Source organism: Sinocyclocheilus rhinocerous, unplaced genomic scaffold (assembly GCF_001515625.1).
Source record: "Sinocyclocheilus rhinocerous isolate Xijiao unplaced genomic scaffold, SAMN03320098_v1.1 scaffold2020, whole genome shotgun sequence".
In the NCBI taxonomy this organism is placed as follows: domain Eukaryota; kingdom Metazoa; phylum Chordata; class Actinopteri; order Cypriniformes; family Cyprinidae; genus Sinocyclocheilus; species Sinocyclocheilus rhinocerous.
In genome coordinates this window covers 270,204-289,974 of record NW_015661988.1, presented here as the reverse complement: position 1 = coordinate 289,974, position 19,771 = coordinate 270,204, and the positions used below count along the sequence as shown (strand labels likewise).

At 37.0% G+C, this 19,771-nt stretch overlaps 1 protein-coding gene across 9 annotated transcripts in view; it reads right to left on the bottom strand.

The window, feature by feature from the left end:
* LOC107727055 (ankyrin-3-like) overlaps positions 1-19,771 on the bottom strand; it is a 117,407-nt gene that overhangs the window by 51,095 nt on the left and 46,541 nt on the right. For 3 of the 9 annotated variants that reach the window (XM_016536809.1, XM_016536810.1, XM_016536812.1), the window contains exons 1-5: positions 12,701-13,082; positions 9,334-9,432; positions 8,769-8,810; positions 7,954-8,010; positions 4,973-5,170 (exon numbers count right to left, since the gene is read on the bottom strand). In XM_016536809.1, coding sequence (XP_016392295.1) covers positions 4,973-5,170; positions 7,954-8,010; positions 8,769-8,810; positions 9,334-9,432; positions 12,701-12,748 — 444 coding nt within the window. In that variant the 5' untranslated portion in view covers positions 12,749-13,082. Of the gene's footprint in view, positions 1-4,972; positions 5,171-7,953; positions 8,053-8,768; positions 8,811-9,333; positions 9,498-10,123; positions 10,341-12,700; positions 13,087-14,030; positions 14,130-14,643; positions 14,743-18,225; positions 18,325-19,771 lie in introns of those variants that run through there. The other 6 variants (XM_016536818.1, XM_016536817.1, XM_016536816.1 and 3 more) reach the window with 6 other exon arrangements.

Below are 19,771 nucleotides of genomic sequence, written 5' to 3'. Positions count from 1 at the left end.
ACTTAAAAAAAAGAAAAACCAAAAGAAAAAAAAGAGAAATTTACACACTAGAATTCAGAGATAAGTCATCCATCGTAACATGCAAAACTGTTGCAACTTTTAGAAAAAAAGTCATTTTGGGTGGGGTTGAAAAATCGCAACTGACATTGGTAAAAAAAAACTGATCTGTGTTGCACAAGTTTCCTTCTGTTAAGTAATACTAAAGAATAAACTTCCGTCCAGCTAGAGATGAAGCACTGCTGTAACCAATCTGGTTTTACACAAGGTAGACCGTATGATATAACATATAACAGTGGCCTGCAGTTCTGGTCAGACAAAGCTGATCTATCAAATGCATTAACAAGCTGAAAATCATACATATATATTTACCGTATTGGCCCGAATATAAGACGACCCTGATTATAAGACGACCCCCTCTTTTTCCAGATGTACCTTTTGGAAAAAGGCTTTTTAAAAACCGAATCTTGTTTTTCCTCAGTAAAACACATTTTGTCTTCAATTATTTTCATATTGCATATTTTTCCTATTTTAATTTTTGTTTTGAAAGTATGGTAAAAACTGGTAAAGCATATACAGTATATATATATATATATATATATATGTAATATTATATTATTATTATTAGTTGACATGAAAATAATACCAAATATAATATAATTTATTATTTCTTTTATATTTTGATATAAAATGTGAGCATTTGATGAGATTTACTCAAAATTATAGATCCAAAACTAAAACAGATTCTTTAATAACCACCTTTTCTTCTTCATAATCTCTGATCCTAATTTAGTGTCATAATGTTTATTTTATTTTGTAACCTCAATTTTCAGGTTTTTATGCTGCATTTATGAAACTGGGAAATGTCGAAGTTTAGTTGATCTGGAGATTGCAGTTTCTGAAGGCCAGCATACCATATGCCTTACTAACCTGAACAATTATTACAGACACAGAACAAACTAATCCAATGACAGCTGTGTTATCGGAGGGAAACTCTGCTCTGCGGCGAATGGAGTCGTGGAAAACACCATCAATTCATTGGCCTTCCTCAGCACATTCCCACACTGTAACACTTGGCAGCCTCTCAGTGATGTCTGTCTAGTATTTTATGTCTATCACAATCACACAGCAGGTGGACACTGGGGAAATCTTTTATTTCTACAGCTTGAAAATAGCTGCTGAGAGTCGCTGTGGTCAAGGCTGAGTTTTATTGGACGACAAAAAAGTTAAGCTAGTGTATTGCTTTTAGCAGTTTACAAATTTAGACATATATAGTCTCTTCTGGGAAACAAACTAGTATTGGCTCATTTTGCATCTTGTGCTTGAGTGTAATCCATTGTTTTGTTCAATCAAATGCTCTCCAGAATGTAATACTGCACTGAAAAAAAAAAAACGTAAAACAACTGTCATTTATTTAAAGTGCAATTTTATACTGGTCTAATCAAAAATCATGGTTTCTTTTAATATGATATATATTTTAAAAAGACATCACAATACAGACATCACAACTCTTTCTTTTAATAGTAAGTAAACTAAAACATTGAGTAATAAAACGTGTTTAATTCTGCTTTCATATTATAGCTAATTTAACTTTTATGGTGAAATTAAGTTGTAAAAAAACAAAATAATTATTATATTGAACTACATTAATTAACATTTTGGCTCCTCTCTAAAAATATGTTGATTAAGTATGGTCTATATAATAAAAAATATTTTTATTCTGTGTAAATGCTTGTTTTGTGTGTGTATGTGCATGTGTGTTTGAGAAAATAAGTATTTTTCATTAATATTGATCAAAATTTTAATTTGAGAAAACGAATAAATTTGACTAACAAATTAGAGTATTTTATAAATTGGTTCAAAGTATCACTTTTCATTATAATGACTCCTGGCTATTTACAAAATAAACTTCCTGTTTCAATAGGAAATATATCAATACATAAAAGGGAACTGCACTTGGCAAGCCATCACATAAGGTCTTTATTGTAAAGCCTGTATATTTCCTGTCTTAACTAGAAAGAAAAGATGTCCTGTTATCCATGCAATCTGACAGATGATGTTTTAGCATGAGTGTAGGCGAGCACCAATCTAGTCCATGGACCTTTATTCACTATGAAATGTGGAAATGAAAGCCCTGCGCTCAATAACATAATGAGAACAAACACCAAAAACGAATACAACCCACATGCAGCAACTCCGAATGATCCGAAACATCATCAAATGTTCCTTAATAATGGACATGATGTCAACCATGTTGTTCCGTAAAAGCATTTTGTAATATATTCCATGTAATGGAAATATAACAGCATACTGCTAGCAAAACCCTCTGTCAGCATGGCAGGTTGGTGAGCTATCGTGATGGATGAGATGACCTTTCTTTAATGTGCAAGAGTTGCAAACCCATCACTGACTTTGATTTGGTCAGCTAAAATGTTCAGGGTGGAGATGTAAAGCATTTCATATACAAAACATTTAGTAAACGCTGATTTACGTTCAAGCCATGATTTAACACTGCTGTGTGATAAATACTAACACTAAACGTGTCAGGATACATGATTTATGCCAGTGATGAACTGCTGTGTATTAGTGTTGGGATATCTATCCAGCTATCTGAACTTAATTCCGAGAGGTTTCATGATGAGCTAGAGGTGTTCACAAATCATTTCACACACTGCATTAGTTTTCATTAGTTGTTCGCACAAACAGCAATTTGTTAATTTTTGAAAGAAAGCAGATTACTTGTCAAAACAAAATGACATTTTTTTTTAGCATTTTATTTTGTTGATTTGAAGTGTACTTTTTATTTATTAAAGGGGTCAAGTTTTCAAGTTTTCCGTTTTCTTTGGAGTGTTACAAGCTGCTTGTGAATAGATAAGATCTCTAAAGTTGCAAAGACTAAAGTCTCAAATCCAAAGAGATATTCTTAATAAAAGTTAAGACTCGTCCACGCCCTCCTAAAACACCTCGTTTAAACACGCCCCCACATATCTACATCACTGTGTTGGAAGATTTGCATAACACCGCCCAAATGTTCACGCAAAGAAAGAAGGTGTATCTTTTATTCTCTCTTTTATTCCCAATCAAATGCTCTCTAGAATCCGAAGCGCCCGCCCCCTACACTATAAAATAGACGCTGAAGCCGCGGCTGAAATCGGTCACTTGTCCACAGAATTTGTATTTTCTGTACAGTGAATGGCACGTAGTGCACTATATAGGGGACAGGGAACGATTCAAACAGTGTAAATATGCTTTCCATTGAGGAAAAAAAGAAGTCTGGTTTCGCGCTGTGTCATGCTAACCACCACATCATAAACACATTTCATTACACCAAATACACAAAATAATGTTATTTTTTAGCAACATCATACATTTTGCCAAACTCTGCATACAGTAAATTCTATTTTTTTCCAATTTGAGATTCCATCTATGTGTTCCGCATTGCAGAAATCATAGGTTCCTAACTCTAATGTAGCACATTTAGTTTTAAATTATTACTATTCAAAATATAATTTCTTGGTAGTTCTTTGGGTTGGGCTTGTTCATTGTAAAGTAAAGGGCAAGACACACATCTGCAAAGTGATTCGCTTTACTGAATAATCAATTTGAAACGGCCTCCTGTCTGAGCGATATAACACTTTGTCAGCAGAACACAGCTCACATGCTCAATTTATTCATAATAAAATTCATTTACTGATTCATTACAAACACATCTGCAGCTTGATGAGGGAGGGGGCTGTCTGCTCCATTAATAGAAACCAAATAGAAAGAAATCAACATCCCATCACAAGGGATGTCACAGACGAAGCAAAATGTTGGCGAACTTGTGGAATGGATGCAATCAAACAATCTTGTTTAAAGAACAAGACCATAGAAAATAGCAGGCAGGGCTCACTGAACAGCACAAAGTGGATCAGTTTAACAGTGTGATCAAAGTATGATCTATTTTGATTCATTGAAACCACATCAACGTTAGTCAATCTGAAATAAAATACATTTCTGAAACAAGATATACCACAGAAATATGATGCATTGTAACACTACGACCAAGGATTGTTAAAATTGGCGAATGCTATTTTCTTTCCCATGTTGTATGCATTTCCTGAAACAGTGTTAATTGATAAATGAAGTTGAAACTGGACATATTGATGGGCTCATCCTTTTTTTTTGTTTTACCACAAATAAATAAACAAATAATAAGAATTTATATTACAAGTAAACATTATATAATAAATGTTAAATATTACAAGTAAAATTAAATTGGGAAAAAATAAACTTTGGAGATGGGCTCATTTTGTTTGTGAGAGTCTATAAGATCACATACATTTTTACATCATAAATTGTGTTCAGATTGCATACTTTCTTGGAGAAAGATGAGGGAGGATAAATCTTTCAGGTGAAATCAGATCAATCCATATTTCTTAGATTTAACACTTTCTGTGGATAAAGTGCCATTGGATGTATTTCACGGCGCACAATTTACTCTAGTGTGACAGATTGGACTCATCTCACAATAAAAAGGTTTTAAGTCTTGAATGTTTTCATTTGTACTATATTGCAAAACAGAGACTGAACTTTGTTGCTAAACCCTTAGATCTTTGAAAAGATGTATAATTTGTCAACTTTAATTTCCTTCACCTATTTTTCACCTTCTCACAAGGTACACCTTTGTACCTCTTTTACCCATAAAGGATGCATTTAAGTACCTTAAAGGTACATATTAGTACTCAAAATGTACATATTAGTACCTAAACGGTAAATATAGACTAAATGGTACACCCCAGTAACAGCTTTTGTACCTTTTTTTCTGAAAGTGTAGTCTTCTGTATATAGTAAATGTAAACAAAAGTAAACAAAGTGTGGGTATCATGTGTATTAAGAGGTTAAAAATAGCCTAGCTGGCAGCCAAATCTTCACTGATTATCTAACCACAAATTACAAGTTTCATGAATCATCCAGCTTTGTTGGTGTGACTGACCTTGGTAGTGATGCCAAGAGATGCTCCGTTGTCCAGCAGGATGGATGCCACATCTTTGTGGCCTTCGCGAGCGGCCAGGTGGAGCGGCGTGTATCCGGATGTGGTGGTGGCATCGGGTGAAGCCCCGTGTTGCAGCAACTGCTGGACTATGTCCGGTTTGCCCAGACGACTGGATATATGCAGTGGGGTATGATCATCCTACACACACACACACACACACACACACACACACACACACCCATGTAAGACTTGTTAGTCTTTTTTTACTTTGTAGAGGTTGTAAAATGCTAGAACTTTTTAATATTTCCTTGCAAGACTGCAGAAATCAATTAAATGAGGCAACGCTAAAGAGGATTGTGGCACTTTTGACAGTCATGTAACCGCAAACAAGCAAATGTTTCCTATTAGTACAGATTGACTGCATTGCATTCCACAGCTATTATACTCCACTTTGAACAATACAGTAAGTGTGTGTGCCTCTAACATAATGCATCACTTTACAAGTCTTTCATATACATACTTATTTCACAGATGGTACTTGACTATTGCACTCTTCCATATAATGTGGTTAATGTTTGACCAGAATTTTTAAACCAGATTTTTTAATTTTCTGCTAAAGTGATTTGTGTGTGTTTTTAGTGTGTTGCTATATGGATGCTAATCTGTTCTGACTGGGTGGTTGCCGGGGCAATGCTCTATGGTTGTTAGGCCGGGCGTACACTATGCACTCTGGAGGTCCTGAGCCATTGCACATGTTACGAGTCAGTTAACCTGATAATAGTGTCAAAGCAGTTGGTACACGGCACTACTGGACTGCACCGCGAGCCGGCGGCAATGAACACGGAGATATGGAGCTTTTCAATGTTCCTGCTATATAGCGTTGGATAGGGAAAAAAAAAAGAAAATAAAAAGATGTGTGTGCAAATGATGTGGTGAATTGCAGAGATAGGTCCTGTTATATGGGGGTATTCAAATGAAAGCAAGAGCACCCTCAGTTGAAGCTATAATAATAATAATAATAATAATAATAATAATAATAATACAGATTTGGCCTGGAGAGTTTCTGAAGAGTCAAAAGTTTCTCTTTACAACGTCTTTTTGCAGCGGTGAGCAATGTAGCCAATCAAACATATCTGTTGATTTCTTGAACGCAATGGCCAATCAGAAGTGTTTATGTTAGAATCCACTCAACGCTCGCAAAGCTGGAGTTTTGTCCACTGCTGAATTCTGCACGCTCGCGAATCACCTCATTATTTCAAAGTGTAGATGCAATGTAAAAAGAGAGATTCATTGACAGAACTTTCTGAGATCGTGATGAAGTAAGATGAGTGAGTGATTATTAAAGGAGCGCTCTTTGCTCGATAGCAATGATTGGCACAAAATATATGTGAAAATAGATGTGCACCCTCACTCTTTTCAGAAGCACCTTCAGTGGAGCACATTCAGCAGAAAACAGCATAGCCATTCCTTTCAACAAAAACAACTAGAGAGATTTGTGTGTGTGTGTGTGTGTGTTTGTGTGTGTGTGTGTTTGTGTGTGTGTGTGTGTGTGTGTGTGTGTGAGACGGTGTATCCGCACGATATGGGGTCGTCTAGTAGCCACTGAGCTATAATAATATACATAGATCTATCGTATGTAATGTGGTTGTAATATGGAAGAGCCTATACACTGGTCAAAATCGGGCTGACTCCCGAATTTTTTAAGCATGTTTAAAATTCATTGGGAGCTCAGGAGGTGCTCGGCTCTGCTCGGCTCATAAATTTCTCTCACACGATGCGAGGCACGACCATACGAGCATCAACGACTTCCACGCGATTTTTCCCATCTGAGAAAATATGAGCTCGTACGATAGCAAAAATTGCACCGTCACACCCATTTCAGGAATTGGAGTCTCTACTATTTAGCTAATGATCTGAATCATGTGTGTTTGTTTAAAGAGAGACATGGAAAACATACAGTGTTGGGGGGGCTCCAGGAATGTGGTTGGGAACCCCTGTTCTAGCGGGTTGGTTGCTAAAATGGTGCTGAGCATGTTGATACAATGTTTCTAGTGTGTTTTCTGGTTGCTAGAGTGTTACTAGGTGGCTGCAAAGGTGTTTTGATTGGTTTTAGCACGTTGCTATGCAGTTTTCCTAGGATGTGCCAGGTGGTTCCTAAGATATTCTGAGTAATGTTGTGTGTGTTGCTACAATGCTGCTAGTGTTCTGAGTGGTTGCTAAAGTGTTGTGTGTAGTTTTAATTGTATTGCTATATGGTTGCTAAGGTGTTCTGATTGGGTGGTTGCCAGGGCAATGCTCTACAATTGTTAAGGTGTTCTGAGTGTTTTTAGCATGTAGCATGTTGGGTGATCTAGCGGGTTGCTAAAATGGAGCTGAGCATGTTGCTACATAGTTGCTAGTTTGTTATTAATGGTTGCTAGAGTGTTACTAGGTGTCTGAAAAGGTGTTTTGAGTGGTTTTAGCACGTTGTTATGCGTTTTTTCTAGGGTGTGCTAGGTGATTGCTAAGATACTCTGAGTGATGTTGTGCATGTTGCTACATGTTGCTATTGTTCTAGATGGTTGTTACCACTTTGTTTGAAGATTGCTTTTGTGTGGTTTTTAGTGTGTTGCTATACGGTTGCTTCTGATTGGGCGGTTGCCAGGGCAATTCTCTATGAATGTTAAGGTGTTCTGAGTGGTTTTTAGCATGTTGCTATGTGAATGTTAGGGTGTTCTGAGTAGTTGCTTTGTGACTCAAATCAAAAGAGCCCACGATTATGTCTCTCTTCAGGCCCTCATTCAGTACAAGTGGGATTTGTTTAATCTGTTTATCATCTGCCAGACAAAAATTATATATCTACGAAATACAACAACACACCTCTCCTCAACAAGTTGCACGACTGGAGCAAACTACATGCCGAACTTTAACATTTAGGGGTTAGGGGTTTATCCAAATCACTAATAAATCAGCACATACTTAGACTCATATCTCTCGCTCACCTTGGCTTTGGCGTCCACATCTGCTCCATTCGCCACCAGGAATTTCACCACGTTTGCCTGTCCTGCCCTGGCAGCCATATGGAGTGCCGTCTCTCCTCTCTAAAACACACACAGAGGAAGCTTCTGGAAAAAAGGTACTACTGTGTTTGGACAGTAAGTCTTTGTGTGTGCACAGCTCTTTCATCAGACTCTGCCCCTCTGCCCAAACTGTTTTGCTTTCTTTGTTTTGACTGCCTCGATGAGCTGCACCCCAACAAAGCCTAAAGCATGTTTCTACGGTATGTATATATATATATATATATATATATATATATATATATATACAGTATATATAGTGAATTATTGGAGTATGTTTTACAAGAAAATACTATTTCAGGTTTCCTACTTCAAAATCTCATGTTTCATTACTTGTATTATTTGCTGTTGCTTGTTTGTGAGATTTGTGCAATTTCTGATTGAAAATTGTTTCTACATCAATTCTTTTTTTACTGTATTAACCCCCACCCACCACCACCACACTGGTCAATTATTATGAAATAAGGCATTTTAGATAAACTAACCCCTAAACAGCACATAAAAACAAATAAAATGTCGGTCGCTTTACATTTCAAGGGATAGTTCACCCAAAAATGAAAGTTCTGTCAATTTTTTTTCCAACCCTGTACGTGTTTCCTCCTTCTGCTGAACACAAAAGAAGATATACTGAAGAATGTTGGTAGCCAAACAGTTCACGGTAGCCACTGACTTCCATAGTATTTTTCTATACTATGGAAGTCATCTGCTCCATTCGCCACCAGGAATTTCACCACGTTTGCCTGTCCTGCCCTGGCAGCCATATGGAGTGCCGTCTCTCCTCTCTAAAACACACACAGAGGAAGCTTCTGGAAAAAAGGTACTACTGTGTTTGGACAGTAAGTCTTTGTGTGTGCACAGCTCTTTCATCAGACTCTGCCCCTCTGCCCAAACTGTTTTGCTTTCTTTGTTTTGACTGCCTCGATGAGCTGCACCCCAACAAAGCCTAAAGCATGTTTCTACGGTAACAGTGGCTCGCTGTTGGCCCACTGTCTGTCTGATGGGGAACAGTCGAGCATGATTACAGTCTGACTGTACTCTAATTACAGTAGACTGAGGAGATCCAACCTGCAGTCAGACGTATGTTTAAGCACATGGACGGAGACTGTTATTACCCTAGAAGGCTTTATTAAACGGGAGACCAAACCAATGTGGCAAGCAATGACACGTTCCAGAGAGGAACACGGCTGGCCTCTGGGGCTTCGCTCAAATATTTTTTTGTTTTACTTTGTTTTTTTTTCATTATTCAAAGGAAACTTGTAAAATGGTTTGTTTGGTGCTGGTGGGGTTGGGGATGGCTGTACTCACCACATTCATCGTGTTAGGAGATGCTCCGTGATTTGTCAACTGAGTCACAATGTTTTCATGGCCCATAAAAGCGGCCACATGAATCGGCGTGAGTCCAGACTGCCAGAGACACAGAAATATGCAGCTTTGAAGCACTGGGAACTGGTCGCTAAAGCAAATATTACCTCATTTCAAAACGATGTTTCATTACTTGTATTATTTGCTGTTGCTTGTTTGTGAGATTTGTGCAATTTCTGATTGAAAATTGTTTCTACATCAATTCTTTTTTTACTGTATTAACCCCCACCCACCACCACCACACTGGTCAATTATTATGAAATAAGGCATTTTAGATAAACTAACCCCTAAACAGCACATAAAAACAAATAAAATGTCGGTCGCTTTACATTTCAAGGGATAGTTCACCCAAAAATGAAAGTTCTGTCAATTTTTTTTCCAACCCTGTACGTGTTTCCTCCTTCTGCTGAACACAAAAGAAGATATACTGAAGAATGTTGGTAGCCAAACAGTTCACGGTAGCCACTGACTTCCATAGTATTTTTCTATACTATGGAAGTCAATGGCTACCGTCAACTGTTCGGTTTCCATCATTCATCAAAATAACTTATTTTGTGCTCAACAGCTCAAAGAAACTCATAGAGTTTTTTAACAAATTGTAAATGGCAGAATTTTCTTTTTTGGGTGAACTATACCTTTAAGTAGACGGTTCTTGGCCAAAATAAGCTGTAAAGTGTACCAGACCTTATTCCTATAGTCAAAGGTCTGGATATGAAACTTTGAAACATTCCACTTGTTAATGCAAGACTCACCAGTGCTTTGGCATTAGGATTGGCCTTCTTGTCCACAAGGACCTTGGCAACTTTGTAGTGTCCGCAGTGTGCAGCGACATGCAGGGCTGTCAGGTAATCGTTGGTGACGTCATCCACGGGCACTTCATGATGAAGCAAGAGCTGAACGCTGTTCAGATGATCTCCTTGCGTGGCCATGTGCAATGGTGAAAGGCCATTCTGTTGAATCACACAACAATTTATGTTATGCCGAAATAAAATAACTGAAGAACTTTCACTTATCAATTCTCTATTTTTCATTTGGCATCTCATAGGAATCACAGATGGATCAAATCTAAAACAGTGTTCAATCTTTCTAAGAATTCAGAGAAGCAAAAGTAAACTTTGAAAATCTAATAGAGCCATAATCCCCCCTTTAAAAGGACATTTGGGGTAAAACAGCGAGAGAATATTTATACGTCACTATTTGTGCTAAAACAATTGCTCCATTGTGACACTAATCGGCTGGGATATTATCTAATTTGGCGAGAAGTCTGTGACCATGTTTCGCTTTGCTTTCAGATTCCAGGAAAGTGTTCAGTGATGCAATGGAAAAATAGAAGAAAAAATGATATCGTCACATCTGCATACACTTAAAGGAACGGTTCATTCAAAAATTATATCATTCACTCGCCATCATGTCATTCCAAACCCAAATAACCCTTACTAGAACACAAAAACGTTTAATAGGGGTTTAAAAGACAATTTGTATTCACTAATATTTGCATTTATGCATTTAGCAGACACTTTGATCCAAAGCGACTTACAAAAGAGTAACAAAAGCTGAACTGGATTGAGTTGAACTAAGGCTACGTTTACACGACAATGATGTAGTCAAAAACTGAAAAGTTTTTCCCTTACGTTTTAAAAAAAGTTTCACGTATACACGACAATGTTTTCAAAACGATTCTCATTTACACATATCCGCGAAAACGGCCAAAAACGCTATATTACGTATGCCAGGCCAGTAGTTGGCGCTGTCACCTTGTTAGTAAACAGTACCTGTATGGAAGTGACGATTATATGTTGTATATAATGCGTCTCCGCTGTTGGTTGTAATATTGGTGAAGTAAATCCACACTTTGCTGAAGAAGCGTTAGCAAACTCTTGAGCAGCAACAACAGTACCATGTACTCCGCCATTGTTGTGTATGTTTGTTCGCGCTCGCCTTTAAAATCGACACGTACTGCGCATGTCTACATACCTAACACGTACTACACACGCGCATGACGTCACCGTTTTCAAAGATTCCTTACTGTCATTGATACGGCTGTTTTCTCCTGCGGTTCTCATATGTGACAAAGAGCAAGACACATTAATGCAGCCCACTCAATTATCACCCATTTTACACAGTGGCCATAATAACATAACTTTAATAACCTGTACAGTATGTTTGTTCAGCGCTGATGTGATTGAGTTCAATTAAATGCAATGAATTGCCACACTGTAAATAGTATTTATTTTTTTGGCTATGTTGAATAAATTATAAAAACATGTCTATTAACGCACGTTTCTTTTTTTTTTTTTTTTTTTTTTAAACAACGGCATATTTGATTGAAATGCTTTACATCTCACTCGATTGTCAAATGCTTGATTTCTATGTATGGAAACCCATTTCTGCCTCGGATTAAAGTTTAAAATAAGAAATAAGTCACAATGTGAAATGTAAAGTTGCAAATGCTGAGAAATACAGTTGCAATTGTGAAATGCGGTATTTTGCAAGTACAAGAAATAATAACAATTACTAGAAACAAAGTTACCACTGCAAGAATTAAAGACACATTACCAGATATGAGATCTGAAATTACACTGTGAGAAATAAAGTCAAATTGTACATTTTAAAGTTGCAATTATAGGAAATCAAGTCACTATTTTGATATATAAAGTCGCGTTGCAAATTATAAAGTGACACTTTGTTAGTTTTATAGTTGCATTGTCTGACAAATGTGCAATTATGAGAAATAAAGTTGCAATTGCATAATATAAAGTCGCAATTGGAACATATAAGTCACAAATAAAGTCAAAATTCTGAACTATAAAGTTGCAAAAACCTTTTCTGAGGTGTAAACAGGCTTTGTAATCTCATTTAACAGCACATTATTTCCATCTGAGGCATAGGAACAATCAGAAATGTAGTAGGGCCATTTTATAAACCTTATCAACTTGGGTCATGAATATTAATTAGGTGACATAATATTCATATCAACTTGGCTCATGAATATTAATTAGGTGACATAACATTTATATTTTGCTGATTTGTTCTGAACATGCAGTCGGCTGGTCTTAAAGGCATTGTTCTTCACACCTTAAGCAAGTAAAATAAAACTTTATAATAAATAAATATGTCCCAAAAAGTTGGGTGGGACAAAAGTCTCTCCAATTATAATGGTTGCTACGACCCTGGTTTCCACAGACAACCAACATTTCTTACGAAGGCATAAACAATATTTCTTACATTAGGAGTTATTAAGCTGTTGATTAAAAGAGACCACAGTGTACAGCAAAGCAAGCTCTGCAAATAGAAAAAAACTCTCTCTCACCTCAGTCACAGCCTGAATGGACGCTCCGTGTTTCAGCAGCAGCTCCATCACTTTAATCCTGTTCTTCTTGCAAGCGATATGAAGTGGTGTAAAACCATTCTACAGAGATAAAAAAGAGATTCTGGTGGCTTTTACTCCAGCTTACTAATGAAAATCGGGTTGCTTTTTCCCCATAACCAGATGACTGAAGAGTTAACAAAGCTTTGTTTCCAGACGAATGAAAACACGTGGCTCCTGCTGCTCTATGCTTGGCAGACTTGTCTTTCTAAAGTTTTCTTTCTTTCTTCCTTCCTTTTTTCCTCATAAAGTGCAGAGACACGCCCGTTCTGTAACCATTACTTCAGAGCATGACAGTATTCACTGCGCTCTTTGCCAAAAGAGGCTTTTTACAGATTGCCATGGTGCTGTGCAGAAACAAAACATGTTACATGTTCATGATCTTCCCTCCAAGTTCTCACATATAAAATTTGGAGGGAACCATCTAAGGTGGAAGCCAAAGAGGGAAAAAAAGGAATCTGGGATTTTACGAGACTATTTAGTTCTGTTTATCTGATGCATATTGCACACAAAGCTGGAAAGCACTTTTTTAAAAATCTGACTGACTGATTGTAAATTGTAAAAGAAAATGTTTTTTCAAAGTTGTATATATATACAGTGGGTACGGAAAGTATTCAGACCCCCTTACATTTTTCACTCTTTGTTATATTGCAGCCATTTGCTAAAATCATTTAAGTTAATTTTTTTTCCTCATTAATGTACACACAGCACCCCATTTACACGGAAACGACAACGGTGGCGTTTTCAAAAACTTGCACTTTGAAACCCGTTTTCAAAAATATGCGTTTTCAGTCCCCAAAATGCCGTTGTCATGTAAACGAACAGTCAAAACGCATAAAAAGTTTCCCGTTTTTGGCTGAAAACGTTGTCGTGTAAACGGCCCATTAAATGAACTGAATAATGACACTATTGTCTTCTGTAAAAATATTATAAAATAAATACATTTATTGTTTCATAATTTATGGATTTTGCAACATTAACACTGCTGTTTTCTTGTTTATTATTGTAAAGCTGCTTTAAAACAAATTGTATTGTATAAAGTCCTATATAAATAAATCGGACAAGACAAAAGGAGATGCTTAGCTAAATGTCCAGGCTGCACTTTTCCATATAACAAAAGTGAACGGACACAATCATGAAAATAGCAGCATGAACATTCTTCAAAATATCACCTTTTGTGTTCCACAGAAGAAAGTAAGTTTGGAAAGACAAGAGGGTGATTAAATGACGACAGAATATGCATTTTTAAGTGCAAAACATCAGCATATCTAACCTTTGTCTTAGAGAGGATGGGTGCTCCACGATCTAGTAACATCTCAACTACTTGCTCATGACCGCTCCTCGCTCCACAGTGTAAAGGTGTCAGGCCGTCCTGGAGGTTTGAAAACAAACACACATATTATACACTGCCCCACTGGCAGGTGCCAGAATCTTCAAACATCAGCCATCATTAACATCACAATCCCTCCCAGTATTACCGACATGTGTCAATATGTCAAACACACAATGAAAGGTAGTGTTCCACTACTGGAGACAAAGAAGAGCACAACATCTGCATGCAATTTCTCTTCGACAGTGGTGCCAAACTCATGTAACCCGAGGGCTGCAGTTATCATTTATTAGAATCGAACGGCATGAATTATCCCTTCCAAATAAATTCCCTGTTCATCTTGAAAAGCATCTTGTGCTTCTAAGAAAGCAGCTGAAACTGGCCACAAATTAACAGCAACTGAATTTGTTTCCTCTGAAACTTTACATGTATTTTTTTTCTTTCCAAGTCTTTATAAACTATACAATACACACATGCCATTGTGCAATAAATGTGCTCACTTCCTCTGATGACTTAAATATAGAGCTGGAAAAGAAAGACTTCTTGCGGCACTGACCTTGGTTTTGGCGTCAATTCGAGCTCCTCTCTCCAGCAGCAGCCTGACCATGTTGGCATTTCCTCTTTTCGATGCCACATGAAGAGGCGTGATATCATTCTGCCACAATAAAAAGATTGTCAGACACATAATCAAGTTCAAAAGAACAAGGTTGATTACATGTAAACACATACTATATTGGTGCTGTGTGACTGTATAATAACAACTGGCATTTTCTATGTATATCTGATGAACTAATAATACATTTTCTATAGATAATCACAAAAACTATTTTTAAAGGAAGAATTTCTATTCATTGAAAAATAGCGCACTTTCCCTTTAAACATTGCTTATTTTGGTTAAATTGTTCTTTCGGTAATATTTATTAGTCAGAAAACAGAATTCTTCAGTTACAATGTTTGTGATTTGAGGTATAAAGTTTTTGCAACTGTCCTTTTATATGTCCTTAATATGGTCCTGATTATTTGGCTAATACAAACGTCAAAAAGAACAATGGCTAAATAATATAACTTAATAGCAACAGCAAATACGATGTTAAAAACTTAATTTTCACTTTAAATGTTTCTTATTCATTGACAAGGAGGTCAACAATCACAAGGAGTATAAAACACTTTTATTTCTGTATCAATGTTGAGTGTACATGTATCCAAAATGAGAATATATCAAAATATATACCAAAATATAAATCTACTGTATATACTAAAAACTGTATTTGTGTTGTGAGCTTTTTTTTTTTTTTTTACAAACTGAGGGACAAGTCTGTAGTAAGCAACGGCATGCATTAATGTTTCAACAGAGATCGTTTTATTTTACTATTTATACTTTATACTTTACTAAGCAAACTGATGGTGTCAATTTATTGGAGGTTATTAATTATACCAATCCTCTAAAATCATACATACATTAATACAGCATTCAATAATTTATTGTGTCTTAATTCGTCTACGTATCTGTATTAATATGTTGCTGGTGGCATATAAGCATGATATTAAGTCTTTAGTGAACAAAATATGTTCCATCTTAAAGATTTTTAATAATGTTTCACAAATGAGAGATTCTGTCCAGAGCTGCAGTGGCACAGATGAAGTGCACGTCGTCACACTGTAGACAGAAGTATTGGGATAATAATTCCTCCACTGCTAGGTTTTCCATTTTCCACTCCCTGCTTGCTTGAGAGAAAACCCACTCTGAGCGATCGTGGAGTGAGAGAAAACTTTATTTATTTATTTTAAAGAAACACTGGCATATGGTGATCTGCAACACTTGCACACTGATAAGCATGATACAAACAGTGCTGTGTCCCAGTGCCGTTGTTCAGCAAAACAAATTAGAGGATTGGAAATAACCGCCGTATGACAGCTAATAAATGTCAGAACTCAGCTGCTTAAATTGAGCCAGTGTTGCTCTCAGAACAACAAACGTATCATTCTCCTGAAGCGAAGATAAAACACCTGATCCAGACAACCTTTATGGCACTGCATGCACAGATTGGCCCTGAACTGGTTTAGACTATGTTGACCAGTGTCTCTCTGCCACTCTTTGACCCTGACCCTAATGCCGAGTTCACACAGCACGATTTTCAAAGACGTTGCATCACTGTTGGTTTCACACTGAATGACTATCTGGGGTAGCATTCAGCTGTTGCTGTGTTCACACTGCACGATGGAACGACGACAGGAGGTTACACACTGCATGACTTTACAATAGGAAGAATCGCCGACAGCTCTGTCTGGTGCAGGGTTGCCAGGTTTTCGCTACAAAACCCGCCCAATTACTACTCAAAACTAGCCTATAAAAATCCCCCGTTCGGGTGGTAAAATACACATTTTTTTGGCGGGGTTCTCCTGGTACAATTCACATTCCAGGGCCTAAATATCACGTTATTGGGGTCGCTTCAACCTGCTGACATAAAAAACAACCGGCGGCAATCGCGGATTTGGCAACACTGGTCCGCACACTACGTTTCATATAACTCCTCCCCGAACTTCCCGCTGCCCTGTATCTTGGTCTCTCATTGGCTGTAGGTCATCGCAGATGCGTTTTTCAGTCAGAACTCAATTCACACAGCGTGATTGTGAATCGCCGACAGCTCCAGATATTTAGCATGCCAAATATTTCACTGGGCGTCTGCGACTTGTCGGCGATTCTCTCAGTGTCGGTTCTCGGTGATCGCGTCTTTGATAATTCACACTGCGTGATTGTCACTCGCGTGAACGAGCACCGATTTGCCTCCGATTTCGGGCATTTGTCGGCGATTTCGCAAAACCTGTCGGCTTTTGAAGCACCTTTATTTTTAAGAGTGTGGTCAAAAGTTTGGAGTTTGGCAAGATTTTAGTTTTTTGTTATTTTTGTGTCTCTTATGCTCACCAAGGCTGCATTTATTTGATCCAAAAATACAGTAAAAACAGTAGTATTTAAAAAAAATTATTTTACAATTTAATTGTATTTAATTTATTTTAAATATTTTAAAATGTAATTTATTCCTGTGATGCAAAGCTGAATTTTCAGCATCATTACTCCAGTCTTCAGTGTCACGTGATCCTTCAGAAATCTTTATAATATGCCGATTTACTGCTCAATAAATATTTTTTCATTATTACCAATGTTGAAAATAGCTGTGCTGCTTAATATTTTTGTAGAAACCATGATACATTATTTTCAATATTCTTTGATGAATAGAAAATTCAAATATATATATATATATATATATATGAATTTGAAAAAATAACCTTACTGACCCTAAACTTTTAAATGGTAGTGTAATTGTTTAAGTGAAATTGACTGTAAAACTGTCGTGCGGAGTAACCATTAAGTAAAAAGTAATAGCATGTTTAGTTTTTACAAACATCACAAGCACATAAATATCATTAAGCACATTACATTTCACTGAACTAATTTTGTCTTGTCATACAAAGGTCAAATTATCTGATATTTTAAAAGACTGACTGACACAGTAATGAGCATCTGCAGTGTTTCTCTATATGATTTGTGTGTTTTTTTCTAGTATGTTGGTGGTACTTGACTATCTATATTTAAAATATTTTAACAAAACTGCTGTCCTGCTTATTTTTTCTAAGACAATATATTATTATTCAAAACTACTTAAGGTTCTTTTTTTTTAATGAGACACTTTTTGAATTACCTTGACATTTTGGTCACAAAAATATAAACATGAATCACTTGTATTCAAGTCACTGCAAGTGTGAATTGCATTATAATTTATATTTTAATTAATAGATCTTAAAAAAAAAAAAAAAAAGGAATATAATTGACCCTATCACGGTTTAGGAAAATTAACCATTAAAGAAAAAGAGGATTTATTTAAACAGAGAGATTTAATATTGCACATTACGTCATTTAATTGTGACAAAATTTCATTAAATAACATGTAAATATACAACTAAACACCATCCTTTATGGTGCCATTTCAATCCATGCTTTAAATATGACATGACATGGAGACAAAAAAAAGGCACTGCATATAGAGACTGACCCTGCTCTGACCCCAGTGTAGTTCATGAACCGTTCATATCAATGCACTCCTCTCTTACAGAATTCTACAGCTGGAGTTCATGTCCTTACCCTCGCCTTGAAATCTACGGCAGCCCCACGGTTCAGAAGCAGGGTCGCTACGTTGATGTTACCGTAGTGAGCCGCTATGTGGAGAGGGGTGAAGCCACTCTGGAGAGGGACAGAGAGAAATAGAGCACAGGGGTCAAAATGCCACATACAGAACTCTGAAAGCCCTGACCCCAAGTCACCTGACCTGACCTCATCCTCTACATATGAAAAGATGACACCAGGCCAGGCGTGGTGCAGTAAATCAGTAAAACAGATCTACACAGATGAGCTTAGCACAACACTGAGGAAAGACACATCCTTCACTTGATCCCTCGCACCATGTAAACTCAATCTAGCTGATTAATTCGTTTGATTTGGTCTAAATATTAAACTTACTTCAATCTCTCCAGTTACACACCATGCTGGGGTTGCAAAAGATGGTAGGGTGTTTCCATTTTAAAGGATGTGTTTTCCTCAAATGTACAAAGTCTTTATAACAGCAGCCTTCAGGCCAAATTTAAATTAACACACATACAAAGCTTAAGTGGAGGTGAACCCATGACGTTATGTGTGCAAACATGCATACAGTGCACTGCATTTAACAATGTGCTGTTAAAACATCAAAAATCGGTTTCAGCTTCTTTGTCTAACTATAATAACAAATACAATTTAAATTATTTGACAGCAAATTGCAGCACATTATTGAGTTATGTCTAGTGAACAGCCGCTGTAAATTTGAGAGAGCAGTTGAGCTGGCGCTGTAGATGTAGATGAATATCATACTATCATTCTCAGTTTTGTAAGTGGTTAATACTGTTTTTAAGTTACATATCATGCAGTGCAAATCAGAACTGTTAAGTTGCAGGACAGCTGGAAGAAATCTGGAAGCCATGCTGACTGAGAAGAGAAGAGAAGAGAAGAGAAGAGAAGAGAAGATGAAATAAGGCAAAAGATAAGAAAACAAAAGAGACGAAATGAAGAGAAAACAAAAAAGACAAGAGACAATCTTTTTTTACTTGTCTCATGTGATGAAACGAAACTAAATGAGAAGAGACGAAATGAAGAGAAAAGATGAGAAGAGAAGACAAAATAAAGAGATGGAAGAAAACTGAAGAGATGAGAATAGAAGAGAAGGTCAGTAGCTGTTTCTGCTGACACCTGCTAGGAGGGGAATGTCATGCATGAGACGGGACGAATGCTCTGCAGGAGTCTGATCCTACACTACCTTCACCTGCAGGACAGCAGACATCTGGGCTTTGGTCTAAAGGGCATTTAGATTTAAAGTTTAAAGCCGTTGAAGTATAACACTGTCTACACCGGACACGACAGTTGTCGCGTGGCACCACACCACACCACAACAGCTTGAGGCTGACTACACTGGACGTGACAAAGCAACCGTTGCAAACTATTTGTAGTTCATCATAAATAGAACAAGGCAGCAGTTTACTTTTGCGGATTTGTTGTGTCGCATCGCACCACGCCGCATCCAATGTAGACTACATCACTGTTTAGAATGGGATCAATTGTTTTTTGTCACGTCGCGCCGCTCGTATCCAGTGTAGATATA